General features: G+C 39.3%; 1 protein-coding gene across 1 annotated transcript; it reads right to left on the bottom strand.

The window, feature by feature from the left end:
* Positions 1–5,503: 5,503 nt before the first annotated feature.
* LOC125106802 (histone deacetylase 2-like) lies at positions 5,504–7,550 on the bottom strand. The gene has a single exon (XM_047741383.1). The coding sequence runs from the start codon at positions 7,319–7,321 to the stop codon at positions 5,855–5,857; it is 1,467 nt and encodes a 488-aa protein (XP_047597339.1). The 5' UTR covers positions 7,322–7,550; the 3' UTR covers positions 5,504–5,854.
* Positions 7,551–14,558: the final 7,008 nt, after the last annotated feature.

Genomic DNA, 14,558 nt, shown 5'->3' with positions numbered 1-14,558 from the left:
ATTATGAAAAACATCTAACAATAACCCCTGGAAAGATGTCAGACCCATATGGTTTAAGGAATGAGGTTTTTTTTTTTTAAAGATTTTATTTATTTATTTGACAGACAGAGATCACAAGTAGGCAGAGAGGCAGACGGATAGAGAGAGAGGTGGAAGCAGGTTCCCTGCAGAGCAGAGAGCCCGATGTGGGGCTCGATCCCAGGACCCTGGGACCATGACCTGAGCCGAAGGCAGAGGCTTTAACCCACTGAGCCACCCAGGTGCCCCAGGAATGAGTTTTTTCAAACAATTTTAGAACACAAAAATCTTGTGCCACTTGAAATATTTAAGCACAAAAAGGCAAGTTTCTCCTTTCTTTCACTTATAACTAGTGTAACTATACAGAACTGCAGACAAATCTTTCTTAGATATAGAAATGCAAAATTCTAAATGCATGATGGCTGCATGAATTCAACTATATTAAAGAAATTATGTGCTATGAATAAGTAGGCTTTATTCCGGGAGTTTAATGATGGCTCAATTGATAAAAATATATATATTATGTAATCTATTATGTTAGTGACAGAAAAAGGAATGAGTATTTCTGATGTAAAGTTATAGTAAAATGGGACTTCTTACTATTTTTTGTGTGTAATGAAAACATACGTGGCTGAAACTTGTGCAGCATGCTTAAAATGCAAACATTAGAGCCATTCCATTCTCATTACAAGTTAAGATTGTCTGCTCTCCCCATTATACCACAACTGATCCAATGTATAATAAAGTGCTCTAAATTAACAGGATAAAGCATAGATATTTGTTAATATTATTGGGAAAATTGTGAAAAATAAAAACAGGTAAACAAAAATTAAGGAGGATGCAAAGTCTTTTGTAAGTGTAACTCTTAAGCAGACAAAGGATGTCAAGGTGAAAAAAATGAAACTATTCACATACACGGAAAACATAATCACATATTTATATTAGTCTGGAGTAAACAAGAACTTTACAACTATGATGGAAATCATAGAAGAAAATCTGAAAGGAAATAAAGTCACCTTAAATTAAAAGAAAAATGAAAACTGGGTAAATATTTGTGACCAAGTATGACAGATGCAAGGTTGATATCTTTTATTTAACATATTTTAAATTTAAGTTTTGAAGGGCTCTTACAAATCAACAAATAGATAAATACCCTTAAGGAGAACAGGCAGCTATAGAAAATGAAACACAAGTTGTCAGGAAACGAAACAATAATGACTTATCACTAATCTTATTAGTGAAGCAACATTAGGTTTTGGAAAAGGTGACCGAGTGAATGAAAGATAATCAATTAGGGCAGTAGACAGAAGGTAATTCAGATGCAGGTTCTGGAATAGGACTATTGGAGTTAAAACACTTCTCTTCCACTTTCTAACTGCTAATTTCAGCCTACCTCTCAGTACTCACAGCCAACATTTATAAACCAACAGGAGTGGCCTTTACTCCATCACTGGTTGAAGTACACGTGAAAGACACACCCACCTGAAACTCACAGAAGCCCATCTAAGCGTCATATCTGGCTGTCCCACTATTTATCTGTATCTGTCACCAACCATTTATATCTTTCTTTCTAATTATATTTGTACATCTCTATGTTAAGAAAGCATAGGTAGGTGGAGAGAAAGAATTATGTTCAAAGATAGTGCAGTAGTTAAAGCTTGTATAATTTTAAGTCTCAATTTTTACAACAAGTAGTTAAGCCAAAATATATAACATCTATAATCAAATTAATAAAACTTAATTTTAAAAAATGACAAAGAGTGTGGTGGAAGCAGTTTGTTGGCCAATGTATTCATTGTTCAGGCAATCGATACTCACTCCCACACTAGGTAAGCCCTGAAATCTCAGTGGCTTAGGAAGATTAAAGTTTATTTTTTGCTCATGTCACAGCTAGATGTAGCCATACCATCTGGAACATATGGCCTCTAAGGTTGCCATAGCAAGGGAAGAAAGTACGTTGGAGGGTTACTTTGGACTTTTTAATGGCTTATATAACTTTTTGTCCCCATTCCTTTCGTTAGAACTTAGCCATATAGCCTAACCTGACTGCAAAGGAGATTGGGAAATGTAGAGAAGCCCATGAAGATCTGGTGAGCATGATTGGTCTTGGTCTTTGAAAGAGTATGAATAAGACCAGGATCTTCAAGATGATACAGTTGCACTGTTAACTTTTTAGAACTATCTTCAGAGTTTGTTCCATTGTAGTAATCCCTCTGCAGTAGTACCTTCATCTGGGAGTTGGTTGGAGAGTATCAAACTCACTCCACTCTTTTCATAAAAGGTTGTCAGTCTGGAATAATAATAGTAATAATAAAAGTAGTAGTACTAATAGTAGTAGTATTAGCAGTACTCAGAACAGATCTGCATTCTAGATCAGAGAATTAAAAAAAGAAAAGAAAAAGTATGCTTTCCCCACTCCCCCAATTTTTATTTGAATTCTACTTAGTTAACATATAGTGTAATATTGGTTTCAAAAAATTTGATTTCCAATTCTTACCTAAAGTTTAGTTGAAATAAAGAATATATGGAAATGGGTATGTGGGAGGTCTTGAAAATTTTATAATTCCTGGATCAAGCAAGATAAATATACATGCTCTGTAGATCCTCCATATTATTCCCTCCTCTACCCCTTCATTCCCCCCCCCCTCTCTCCCTACCCCTCCAGACTGCTTTGAGAGCACTACACTTTGGTTTCATTCCTTGAGGGGTCCTAATGAAATCCATCAATGCATTTGCAGTTGGATTACTATGCACACTATCTCTCAGGGTCCATATATGGACCTCCAAGTGAGAAATTTCTTTCAATACTGAGTTGTAGGAAAAGCTTGGCTTATTTTGAAGGATGCTATATTGTATTCATTTAGTTATTTGTCTTCATACTTTCTCTTTTGCTTTGACACCCAGGAAGTTCAGTCAAATTGTTGGTTCAACTAGTATAGCTAGGACATTAAAGGCTATAAATATGTACTGTACCACCCTCTCTCCCATGCTGATCTTTAATTTAGATTTATGTTTCTGAGTTCTGAATTTTTGTTTTTATTTCTGTTTTAGCATTGGGATATGTATTTTAAAGTCACCTTAAGTCCCATGAACTATATTTGCTCTGGAGAATCAGTCAGCCCAGAAACTTCCAGGAATGATATTTGAAGAGATTTTTGATACTGGAAGTTGGGACACATTTGCTTTCAAGGCCAAATTTTACAGAAGAGTATCAATTTCTTGCATGTTCTTGCATGCATATTTTATTAAAGAGCAGGCTTAGAAGATAGGATGTTTATGGAAAGTAAAGAAGAATATGACAGCCAATTTAATAAGGAACAAAATAAATTATAGAGAGTCCTTTTAGGATTCACAAAAGGTTTTGCATTCTGTTCTAGAAGACATACTTCCTATCTCATTTATGTATTTGCTTCACTAATGGGTGGGGAGATGAAGTACCTTGACTAGACTGTTAATATCTTTATAAAGCTAATATTCATGAGTGAATCAAGTCGGATTTGCCCATTTCTCAGAATATTGAATGTGATAGATAGAGCAGTATTAGATTATAGACTCTGACCTGGTTTCCAAGGCAACAACATTCATTACCTTATTATTTCCCAAGTTACCCAGTTTAACAGCCCTATACCTTTTATCACACTTCCCCCTCATTAAACACTTACCAGATCCTTTTCTGTTGTTATGTAGGCAGTATAATAGCTTTCACAGCTGCTTGCTGAATGAAATGGAAACACACACACACACACACACACACACACACACACACACACACACCAGAGTTTGGGAGTGTGTGTGGAAAGAGAAATTTCAGCAGTATTTCAGGATCAAAGAATGCAAGTGGCAGGTATGTGTTCTATATATATATACACACACAGTGCATCCCCTGGCACATTCTGTGCAGAAATATGCCCTGATTTGGTGCCCAGAGCTGCCATGTGTGTCTATTTGATGGAGTCTGGGTTCTCCTGACAGTGTGACAGGCTATTAATCACATGTGACCAAAATAGCACACAGAGGAGGGCACTCCTCTTCTTTTTCTTCCCTGGGTGGTAATGGGTAATTTGTTGAAACTTCTTTTCTTTGCATCTGTTCTAGTTTCTTTGTCTTTGTGTAACCCTTTATCCTTACTAGAGGACTTCTCATTTGTCTTGGGTGGGTGAGGTCATGTGCACCAAGTCAGTGGATTAGAGACAACTTAAAAAAATAGATGCTTGTTTCACATCAACTTGTTTTCTCCTAAGACCCGTTGAGAAAATCATATGGCTTCATAATTATTATCCTAATGGCTTTATCTTACTTAGGAGAATAAAATAGGTAATATTTAAGTTTTAAAACATTTTTAATGGCTGGGTCATGCTGCTAGTTAATAGTTATCTTTGTATGGCTTATAGATACATAATACTAGCATACTTGTTACATTTTTACATGTTCTATTTGGAAGTGAGGTGATTATGTGCTGTTCTGTTGGAAATTTCTAATATGAGACAGTGAGACCTTAGGGTCAGAGTCTGCTGTCACCTGCCTTGCCTTGGACAGAAACGGCTTGGGTATTTGATGTGTCCAATCTTCTATCCATGATGTGGGATGACCAATAAAAAATGGATTTGACTTTATGTTCTCTCTAGCCCAAGGACATAAGATTATGTTGACCTCACCAGTCACTGTGCCTGAGGTTGGAGTACAGATATCTGGAAACGAGTCTGTAGTTGGGAGGTTATGGAAGCAGGGGGCAAGATCAAAGCTAGGAGAGCAGAGTTCAACCTATTCTGAAGTAGGAGTTGGTAATTTTTTTCTATAAAAGGCCAGATAGGCTTTATAGGTAATATAGCTTCTATTGCAATTATTCAGTTCTATTGTGGTGCAGAAGCAGTCACAGATCATAGAGAAATGCATGGACATGGCTGTATTTACTGTAATGTGGGTTCAAACAAAAAGGATGGCTTGATCAATAAATATTACAAGAAGAAAATGAGAAGAAATGATAAAAATTGGCAGGGCACCTGAGTGGCTCAGTCAGTTAAGTGTCTGACTCTCGGTTTCAGCTCAGGTCATGATCTTGGGGCCCTGGGATTGAGCCCTACATTGAGCTCTGTACTGAGTGTGGAGTCTATTGGAGGATTTTCTCTCTCCCTCTTCCTCGCCTCCCAACCCCACACTCCCTCTCTCTCTCAAATAAATACATCTTCAAATAAATGATAAAAATTGACAGGACAGGAGGGAGGAGTCAAGATGGCAGAGAGTAGCAGGCTGAGACTACTATGGGTAGCGGGAGATCAGCTAGATAGCTTAGCTAAAGATTGCAAACACCTACAAATCCAATGGGAGATCGAAATGAAGAAGAACAGCAATTCTAGAAACAGAAAATCAACCACTTTCTGAAAGGTAGGACTGGCAGAGAAGTGAATCCAAAGCGACGGGAAGATAGACCGCGGGGGAGGGGCCGGCTCCTGGCAAGTGGCAGAGCAACAGAGCACAAAATCGGGACTTTTTTTTTCAAGTACAATTTTTTAATAAAGATAATTACAAAAGATGGAAAAAATCAGCTCAGAAAGGCCAATTACTTCTTTAATAGATCAGTTTTTGACATAATAACACATCAATTTTAAATACTATCACATAAAGCATGGTGGAGAAAAGAAATTTTGCTTCATAATTAGAAAACTCACAATAAAACTTGCCAAGAAAAACAAAAACAAAAACAAAAAAGCCATTTTGAAAATAAATACAGTCCATGCCAAAGTAGTATAAAATGAAGCCAGAAGTCTTCCAAAAGAAAAAATTTTTCTTCCCAATATTTTCTCTTTTATGGTATCTGAAATTGGTGAGACACTCAAATTCAAGGGTTGCTGAGCTGTTCTGATTTGGCTCCTTTGGTATCTGTTTTTTCACCACTATTGTCCTTAGATTTATCTTCTTCCTTAACATCTGCTTTTTTGTCCTCTGTTTCTTTCTTGTCTTCTTCAATTCTAGCTTTCTTTGCTCCTTTCTTATGATCAGCCACATTTCTACGTCCTCCTTCTCCTTCATCCTCAAAATCTGAGAATTCTTCATCACAAGCTATTCGTTTGTCTGATGCTCTAATAGAAATTCTCTTGTCTGGGTCTTCTCCATCTTCATCTCCACTGTCTTCATGAACAGCATCTTCTGGAATAGCTTGCATCTGGACGCCAGGTGCATGAGGTAACATGCGTAAATTTTCAAATAAACGCTGTTTTATCTTTTCCATATATTCTGGAGTGTTCTGGTTTGTCATGTTTGAAGGACTAATATGCAGTTTGAAGTCCAGGCCAAAATACTCAAAGTAATCATTATATGGCAATTCGTTGGGAATCTCACAATCGAGGGCAACTGCAGTCTCGTAAGTCCAACACCGAGCAACATTACGAATTGTGTATCCACCTCCCCCAAGCATCAGTAATGGTAAATTAAAAGTTTTCACAACTTCTACACATTTAGCATGACCTTTGACTGTCAGATCGAAGCAACCAAGCCTGTCACCGGAGAGTGAGTCTGCATCACACTGTAGCACCACAGCACTGGGCTGGTACATCTCCATCACCTTTGAGATAATAGGATTAAATATCTGCCCATAGGACTCATCATCTATACCGTCTCTCATTGGAAAATTAACAGCATAGTATTTGCCTTTTCCTGCACCAATATCCCTTAAGTCTCCTGTTCTGGGAAAGTATTCCCCATATTTATGGAATGATACAGTCATTACACGATCTGTCGTATAAAAAGCTTCTTCAACACCATCACCATGATGGATATCAATATCAATATATAAGACTCTCTGATGATACTTTAGTAATTCAAGGATGGCAAGTACAATATCATTAACGTAACAGAATCCCGATGCTTCTGAGTTCTTAGCATGGTGTAACCCTCCAGCCCAGTTAACGGCCATATCAGTTTGTTGTCGATTTAACTTCACGGCCCCGGCAACTGAACCACCAGTTGAGAGCTGACAAAACTCAAAGAGTCCATCAAATACTGGACAATCCTCTCCAACATTAAATCTCTGCATCTGCTTACTATACTCAGACATGTTATCTGGTCTTATTGAACGTAGAAATTTGATGTACTCATCACTGTGGTATTTTGTCATTTCTTCAGCAGTGGCTTTATGGGGCCTATATATTTCCATTTTTCTATATAAGCCATAATTTAGCAGCAAGTTATGGGTCATGTGGATTCTATGAGGTTTCATGGGATGACCCTGTCCATAATAATAATTTCCAATATCACCATCATAGTAGTAGCAGACTTTCTTCTTGCTGCCTCCCTGACTGTACGCCATGGGCTCCCCGGCCACCGCCGCCTCCCGGCTCCGGCTCCTCCTCCTGCTGCTGCTGCCGCCGCGGCTCGGTGGGGAGAGAAAAGGGCTGGAGTGAAGGTGGGGGTGGCAGTCCCGCAGGGAAGGGCTGGCCGGAGGGAGGAGAGTAGGGGACGCCGGGAGGACTCGGTACCGCCCGGCCGAGGGGCCGAGAGCTCGGAGCGGGGGGTGGCAGCGGCGCCAACTCGCGACACTGGGCCAAAATCGGGACTTTTAAAAGTCTGTTCCACTGAGGGACATTGCTCCAGAGGCTAAACCGGGGTGAAGCCCACGCAGGGTCAGCGTGGCCTCAGGTCCTGTAGGGTCACAGAAGGATCGGGGGTGTCTGAGTGTCGCAGAGCTTACAGGTATTAGAACGGGGAAGCCGGCTACAGAGACAGAGCCGAGGAGTGAGCTCTAAGCTCGGGGTTACCTTGAACCGGTTGCAGGGTTGGTCAGCTCAGAGTGCGGCCAGAGGCCAGGGTGACGGGAGTAATTGGGCGCTGTTCTCTGAGGGCGCACTGAGGAGTGGGGCCCTGGGCTCTCGGCTCCTCCGGGCCAGAGACTGGGAGGCCGCCATCTTCATTCCCGTCCTCCTGAACTCTACAGAAAGCACTCAGGGAACAAAAGCCCCCGAAGCAAACCTGAGCGGATTACTCAGCCCGGCCCCTGGTAAGGGCGGTGCAACTCCGCCTGGGGCAAAGACACTTGAGAATCACTACAACAGGCCCCTCCCCCAGAAGATCAACAAGAAACCCAGTCAGGACCAAGTTCACCTACCAAGGAGTGCAGTTTCAATACCAAGGAGAGCAGCGGAATTCCAGAGGAGGAGAAAGCAAAGCACGGAACTCATGGCTTTCTCTCCATGATTCTTTAGCCTTGCAGTTAATTTAATTTTTTTTCTTTTTCAATTTTTTTTTCTCTTCTGCTAAATTTTTTTAACTGTTACCCTTTTCTTTTTTAAAGGTTTTAAACTAGGTTATCTAATATATATATATATATATATTTTTTTTTCCTTTTTATATTTTTTCTTTATTGGTTTTCTTTTTTTAATTGTTTCTTTTTTTTTTTTTTTTTTTCTTTCTGAACCTCTTTTTATCGCCTTTCTCCCCCCTCATGATTTGGGATCTCTTCTGATTTGGCTAAAGCATATTTTCTCAGGGTTGTTGCCACCCTTTTAGTATTTTACTTGCTATTTCATATACTCTTATCTGGACAAAATGACAAGGCGGAAAAATTCACCAGAAAAAAAAAACAAGAGGCAGTACCAAAGGCTAGGGACCTAATCAATACAGACATTGGTAATATGTCAGATCCAGAGTTCAGAATGACGATTCTCAAAGTTCTAGCCGGGCTCGAAAAAGGCATGGAAGATATTAGAGAAACCCTCTCGGAAGATATAAAAGCCCTTTATGGAGAAATAAAAGAAATAAAATCTAACCAAGTTGAAATAAAAAAAGCTATTAATGAGGTGCAATCAAAAATGGAGGCTCTCACTGCTAGGATAAATGAGGCAGAAGAAAGAATTAGCGATATAGAAGACCAAATGACAGAGAATAAAGAAGCTGAGCAAAAGAGGGACAAACAGCTACTGGACCACGAGGGGAGAATTCGAGAGATAAGTGACACCATAAGACGAAACAACATTAGAATAATTGGGATTCCAGAAGAAGAGGAAACAGAGGGGAGCAGAAGGTATATTGGAGAGAATTATTGGAGAGAATTTCCCCAATATGGCAAAGGGAACAAGCATCAAAATCCAGGAGGTTCAGAGAACCCCCCTCAAAATCAATAAGAATAGGTCCACACTCCGACACCTAATAGTAAAATTTACAAGTCTTAGTGACAAAGAGAAGATTCTGAAAGCAGCCCGGGAAAAGAAGTCTGTAACGTACAATGGTAAAAATATTAGATTGGCAGCAGACTTATCCACAGAGACCTGGAAGGCCAGAAAGAGCTGGCATGATATATTCAGAGTACTAAACGAGAAAAACATGCAGCCAAGAATACTAAATCCAGCTAGGCTATCATTGAAAATAGAAGGAGAGATTAAAAGCTTCCAGGACAAACAAAAACTGAAAGAATTTGCAAACACCAAACCAGCTCTACAGGAAATATTGAAAGGGGTCCTCTAAGCAAAGAGAGACCCTAAAAGTAGTAGATCAGAAAGAAACAGAGACAATATACAATAACAGTCACCTTACAGGCAATACAATGGCACTAAATTCATATCTCTCAATACTTACCCTGAATGTTAATGGGCTAAATGCCCCAATCAAAAGACACAGAGTATCAGAATAGATAAAAAAACAAAACCCATCTAGATGTTGCCTACAAGAAACTCATCTTAAACCCGAAGACACCTCCAGGTTTAAAGTGAGGGGGTGGAAAAGAATTTACCATGCTAATGGACATCAGAAGAAAGCAGGAGTGGCAATCCTTATGTCAGATCAATTAGATTTTAAGCCAAAGACTATAATAAGAGATGAGGAAGGACACTATATCATACTCAAAGGAACTGTCCAACAAGAAGATCTAACAATTTTAAATATCTATGCCCCTAACGTGGGAGCAGCCAACTATATAAACCAATTAATAACAAAATCAAAGAAACACATCGACAGTAATACAATAATTGTAGGGGACTTTAACACTCCCCTCACTGAAATGGACAGATCATCCAAGCAAAAGATCAACAAGGAAATAAAGGCCTTAAATGACACACTGGACCAAATGGACATCACAGATATATTCAGAACTTTTCATCCCAAAGCAACAGAATACACATTCTTCTCTAGTGCACATGGAACATTCTCCAGAATAGATCACATTCTTGGTCCTAAATCAGGTCTCAACCATTATCAAAAGATTGGGATCATTCCCTGCATAAAATCAGACCACAATGCTCTGAAGCTAGAACTCAATCACAAGAGGCAATTTGGAAAGAACCCAAATACATGGGGACTAAACAGCATCCTTCTAAAGAATGAATGGGTCAACCAGGAAATTAAAGAAGAATTGAAAAAATTCATGGAAACAAATGATAATGAAAACACAACGGTTCAGAATCTGTGGGACACAACAAAGGCAGTCCTGAGAGGAAAATATATAGTGGTACAAGCCTTTCTCAAGAAACAAGAAAGGTCTCAGGTACACAATGTAACCCTACACCTAAAGGAGCTGGAGAAAGAACAAGAAAGAAACCCTAAACCCAGCAGGAGAAGAGAAATCATAAAGATCAGAGCAGAAATCAATGAAATAGAAACCAAAAAAAACAATAGAACAAATCAACGAAACTAGGAGCTGGTTCTTTGAAAGAATTAATAAGATTGATAAACCCCTGGCCAGACTTATCAAAAAGAAAAGAGAAAGGACCCAAAATAAATAAAATCATGAATGAAAGAGGAGAGATCACAACTAACAGCAAAGAAATACAGACAATTATAAGAACATACTATGAGCAACTCTACGCCAACAAATTTGACAATCTGGAAGAAATGGATGCATTCCTAGAGACATATAAACTACCACAACTGAACCAGGAAGAAATAGAAAGCCTGAACAGACCCATAAGCAGTAAGGAGATTGAAACAGTCATCAAAAATCTCCAAACAAACAAAAGCCCAGGGCCAGACGGCTTCCCGGGGGAATTCTACCAAACATTTAAAGAAGAACTAATTCCTATTCTCCTGAAACTGTTCCAAAAAATAGCAATAGAAGGAAAACTTCCAAACTCATTTTATGAGGCCAGCATCACCTTGATCCCAAAACCAGACAAGGATCCCAACAAAAAAGAGAACTACAGACCAATATCCTTGATGAACACAGATGCAAAAATTCTCGCCAAAATACTAGCCAATAGGATTCAACAGTACATTAAAAGGATTATTCACCACGACCAAGTGGGATTTATTCCAGGGCTGCAAGGTTGGTTCAACATCCGCAAATCAATCAATGTGATACAACACATTAATAAAAGAAAGAACAAGAACCATATGATACTCTCCATAGATGCTGAAAAAGCATTTGACAAAGTACAGCATCCCTTCCTGATCAAAACTCTTCAAAGTGTAGGGATAGACGGCACATACCTCAATATTATCAAAGCCATCTATGAAAAACCCACCGCAAATATCATTCTCAATGGAGAAAAACTGAAAGCTTTTCCGCTAAGGTCAGGAACACGACAGGGATGTCCGTTATCACTACTGCTATTCAACATAGTACTAGAAGTCCTAGCCTCAGCAATCAGACAACAAAAGGAAATTAAAGGCATCCAAATTGGCAAAGAGGAAGTCAAACTATCACTCTTCACAGATGATATGATACTATATGTGGAAAACCCAAAAGACTCCACTCCAAAACTGCTAGAACTTGTACAGGAATTCAGTAAAGTGTCAGGATATAAAATCAATGCAGAAATCAGTTGCATTTCTCTACACCAACAACAAGACAGAAGAAAGAGAAATTAAGGAGTCAATCCCATTTATAATTGCACCCAAAACTATAAGATACCTAGGAATAAACCTAACCAAAGAGACTAAGAATCTATACACAGAAAACTATAAAGTACTCATGAAAGAAATTGAGGAAGACACAAAGAAATGGAAAACTGTTCCATGCTCCTGGATTCGAAGAATAAATATTGTGAAAATGTCTATGCTACCTAAAGCAATCTACACATTTAATGCAATTCCTATCAAAGTACCATCCATTTTTTTCAAAGAAATGGAACAAATAATCCTAAAATTTATATGGAACCAGAAAAGACCTCGAATAGCCAAAGGAATATTGAAAAAGAAAGCCAAAGTAGGTGGCATCACAATTCCGGACTTCAAGCTCTATTACAAAGCTGTCATCATCAAGACAGCATGGTACTGGCACAAAAACAGACACATAGATCAATGGAACAGAATAGAGAGCCCAGAAATAGACCCTCAACTCTATGGTCAACTCATCTTTGACAAAGCAGGAAAGAATGTCCAATGGAAAAAAGACAGCCTCTTCAATAAATGGTGTTGGGAAAATTGGACAGCCACATGCAGAAGAATGAAATTGGATCATTTCCTTATACCACACACGAAAATAGACTCAAAATGGATGAAGGATCTCAATGTGAGAAAGGAATCCATCAAAATCCTCGAGGAGAACACAGGCAGCAACCTCTTCGACCTCAGCCGCAGCAACATCTTCCTAGGAACATCGCCAAAGGCAAGGGAAGCAAGGGCAAAAATGAACTATTGGGATTTTATCAAGATCAAAAGCTTTTGCACAACAAAGGAAACAGTTAACAAAACCAAAAGACAACTGACAGAATGGGAGAAGATATTTGCAAACGACATATCAGATAAAGGGCTAGTGTCCAAAATCTATATTGAACTTAGCAAACTCAACACCCAAAGAACAAAGAATCCAATCAAGAAATGGGCAGAGGACATGAACAGACATTTCTGCAAAGAAGACATCCAGATGGCCAACAGACACATGAAAAAGTGCTCCATATCACTCGGCATCAGGGAAATACAAATCAAAACCACAATGAGATATCACCTCACACCAGTCAGAATGGCTAAAATGAACAAGTCAGGAAATGACAGATGCTGGTGAGGATGCGGAGAAAGGGGAACCCTCCTACACTGTTGGTGGGAATGCAAGCTAGTGCAACCACTCTGGAAAACAGCATGGAGGTTCCTCAAAATGTTGAAAATAGAACTACCCTATGACCCTGCAATTGCACTGCTGGGTATTTACCCTAAAGATACAAACATAGTGATTCGAAGGGGCACGTGCACCCGAATGTTTATAGCAGCAATGTCTACAATAGCCAAACTATGGAAAGAACGTAGATGTCCATCAACTGATGAATGGATAAAGAAGATGTGGTATATATACACAATGGAATACTATGCAGCCATCAAAAGAAATGAAATCTTGCCATTTGCGACGACGTGGATGGAACTAGAGGGTATCATGCTTAGCGAAATAAGTCAATCGGAGAAAGACAACTATCATATGATCTCCCTGATATGAGGGAGAGGAGATGCAACCTGGGGGGTTGAGGGGATAGGATGAGAGTAAATGAAACAAGATGGGATTCGGAGGGAGACAAACCATAAGTGACTCTTAATCTCACAAAACAAACTGAGGGTTGATGGGGGGAGGGGCGTTTGGGGGGGTGGGGTTTTGGACATTGGGGAGGGTATGTGCTATGGTGAGTGCTGTGAAGTGTGTAAGCCTGGTGATTCACACACCTGTACCCCTGGGGATAAAAATATATTATATGTTTATTAAAAATAAAATTTAAAAAAAATTGACAGGACACCTGGGTGGCTCAGTCAATTAAATGTCCAACTCTTGGTTTCAGCTCAGGTCATGATCTTGGGGTCCTGGGATTGAGCCCCACATTGGGCTCTGCACTGGATATGGAATCTGCTGGAGGATTTTTCTCTTTCCTCTCCCTCATCCCCTCTCCCCACTCTCTTTCACATACACACAGACACACACACACACACAAACACACTCTCTCTCTCTCTCTCCCTCTCTTTCTCTCACAGTCTTTCTCTTAAATAAATACATCTTCAAATAAATGGTAAAAATGGACAATTGAGTGATACTCACTGTATGCTAATCACTCTCCTAAGTGCTCTACATGGGTTAACACATTGCATCCCGTGAGATAAGTACTAAATTATTGGCTGGGATACATGGTTATATAATGTCCCCAAGATCACACAGATAATGAATGGTAGAACTAGGATTCAAACCCAGGTTCTGGAATTCAAATCAGGTTTCAGAATGCAAACCAATTTCCAAAAATCCATGCTCTAAACTATCTTAGTTTATTTCTCTGCATTGTGGAGCTGGCAAGTAAGAGGTGGTCAGGAGGAATTCTGGGGATGGAGTTCATAAGCTTACAGTAAACTTTTTATTGTTTAGAGCATGTGTGAGGCTGCATTTGAAAGATCAGAGAGGGTTGGACAGGCCACACACTGACTACCCCTAGTATGAAACAACAGTTGGATGGAACTACAGAAAGAACGGTGGACAGGAGATCCTCACTATGGCATCAACTTTCTTTGCATGTGAAGTGTGTCATATACATAAAATAATGTATATAACATATATGAGGTAGGTGTAACAATCAAACAGGAACCCAGTATCCCTCTTGGAAACGGATCATTTTTAAGACCATAAAAACAGCTTCCCCATTCCATTCCATTCA

The sequence above is a fragment of the Lutra lutra genome, chromosome 1 (genome assembly GCF_902655055.1).
Source record: "Lutra lutra chromosome 1, mLutLut1.2, whole genome shotgun sequence".
NCBI classification, from domain to species: Eukaryota; Metazoa; Chordata; class Mammalia; order Carnivora; family Mustelidae; genus Lutra; species Lutra lutra.
This window is presented reverse-complemented; position numbering and strand designations above follow the sequence as displayed.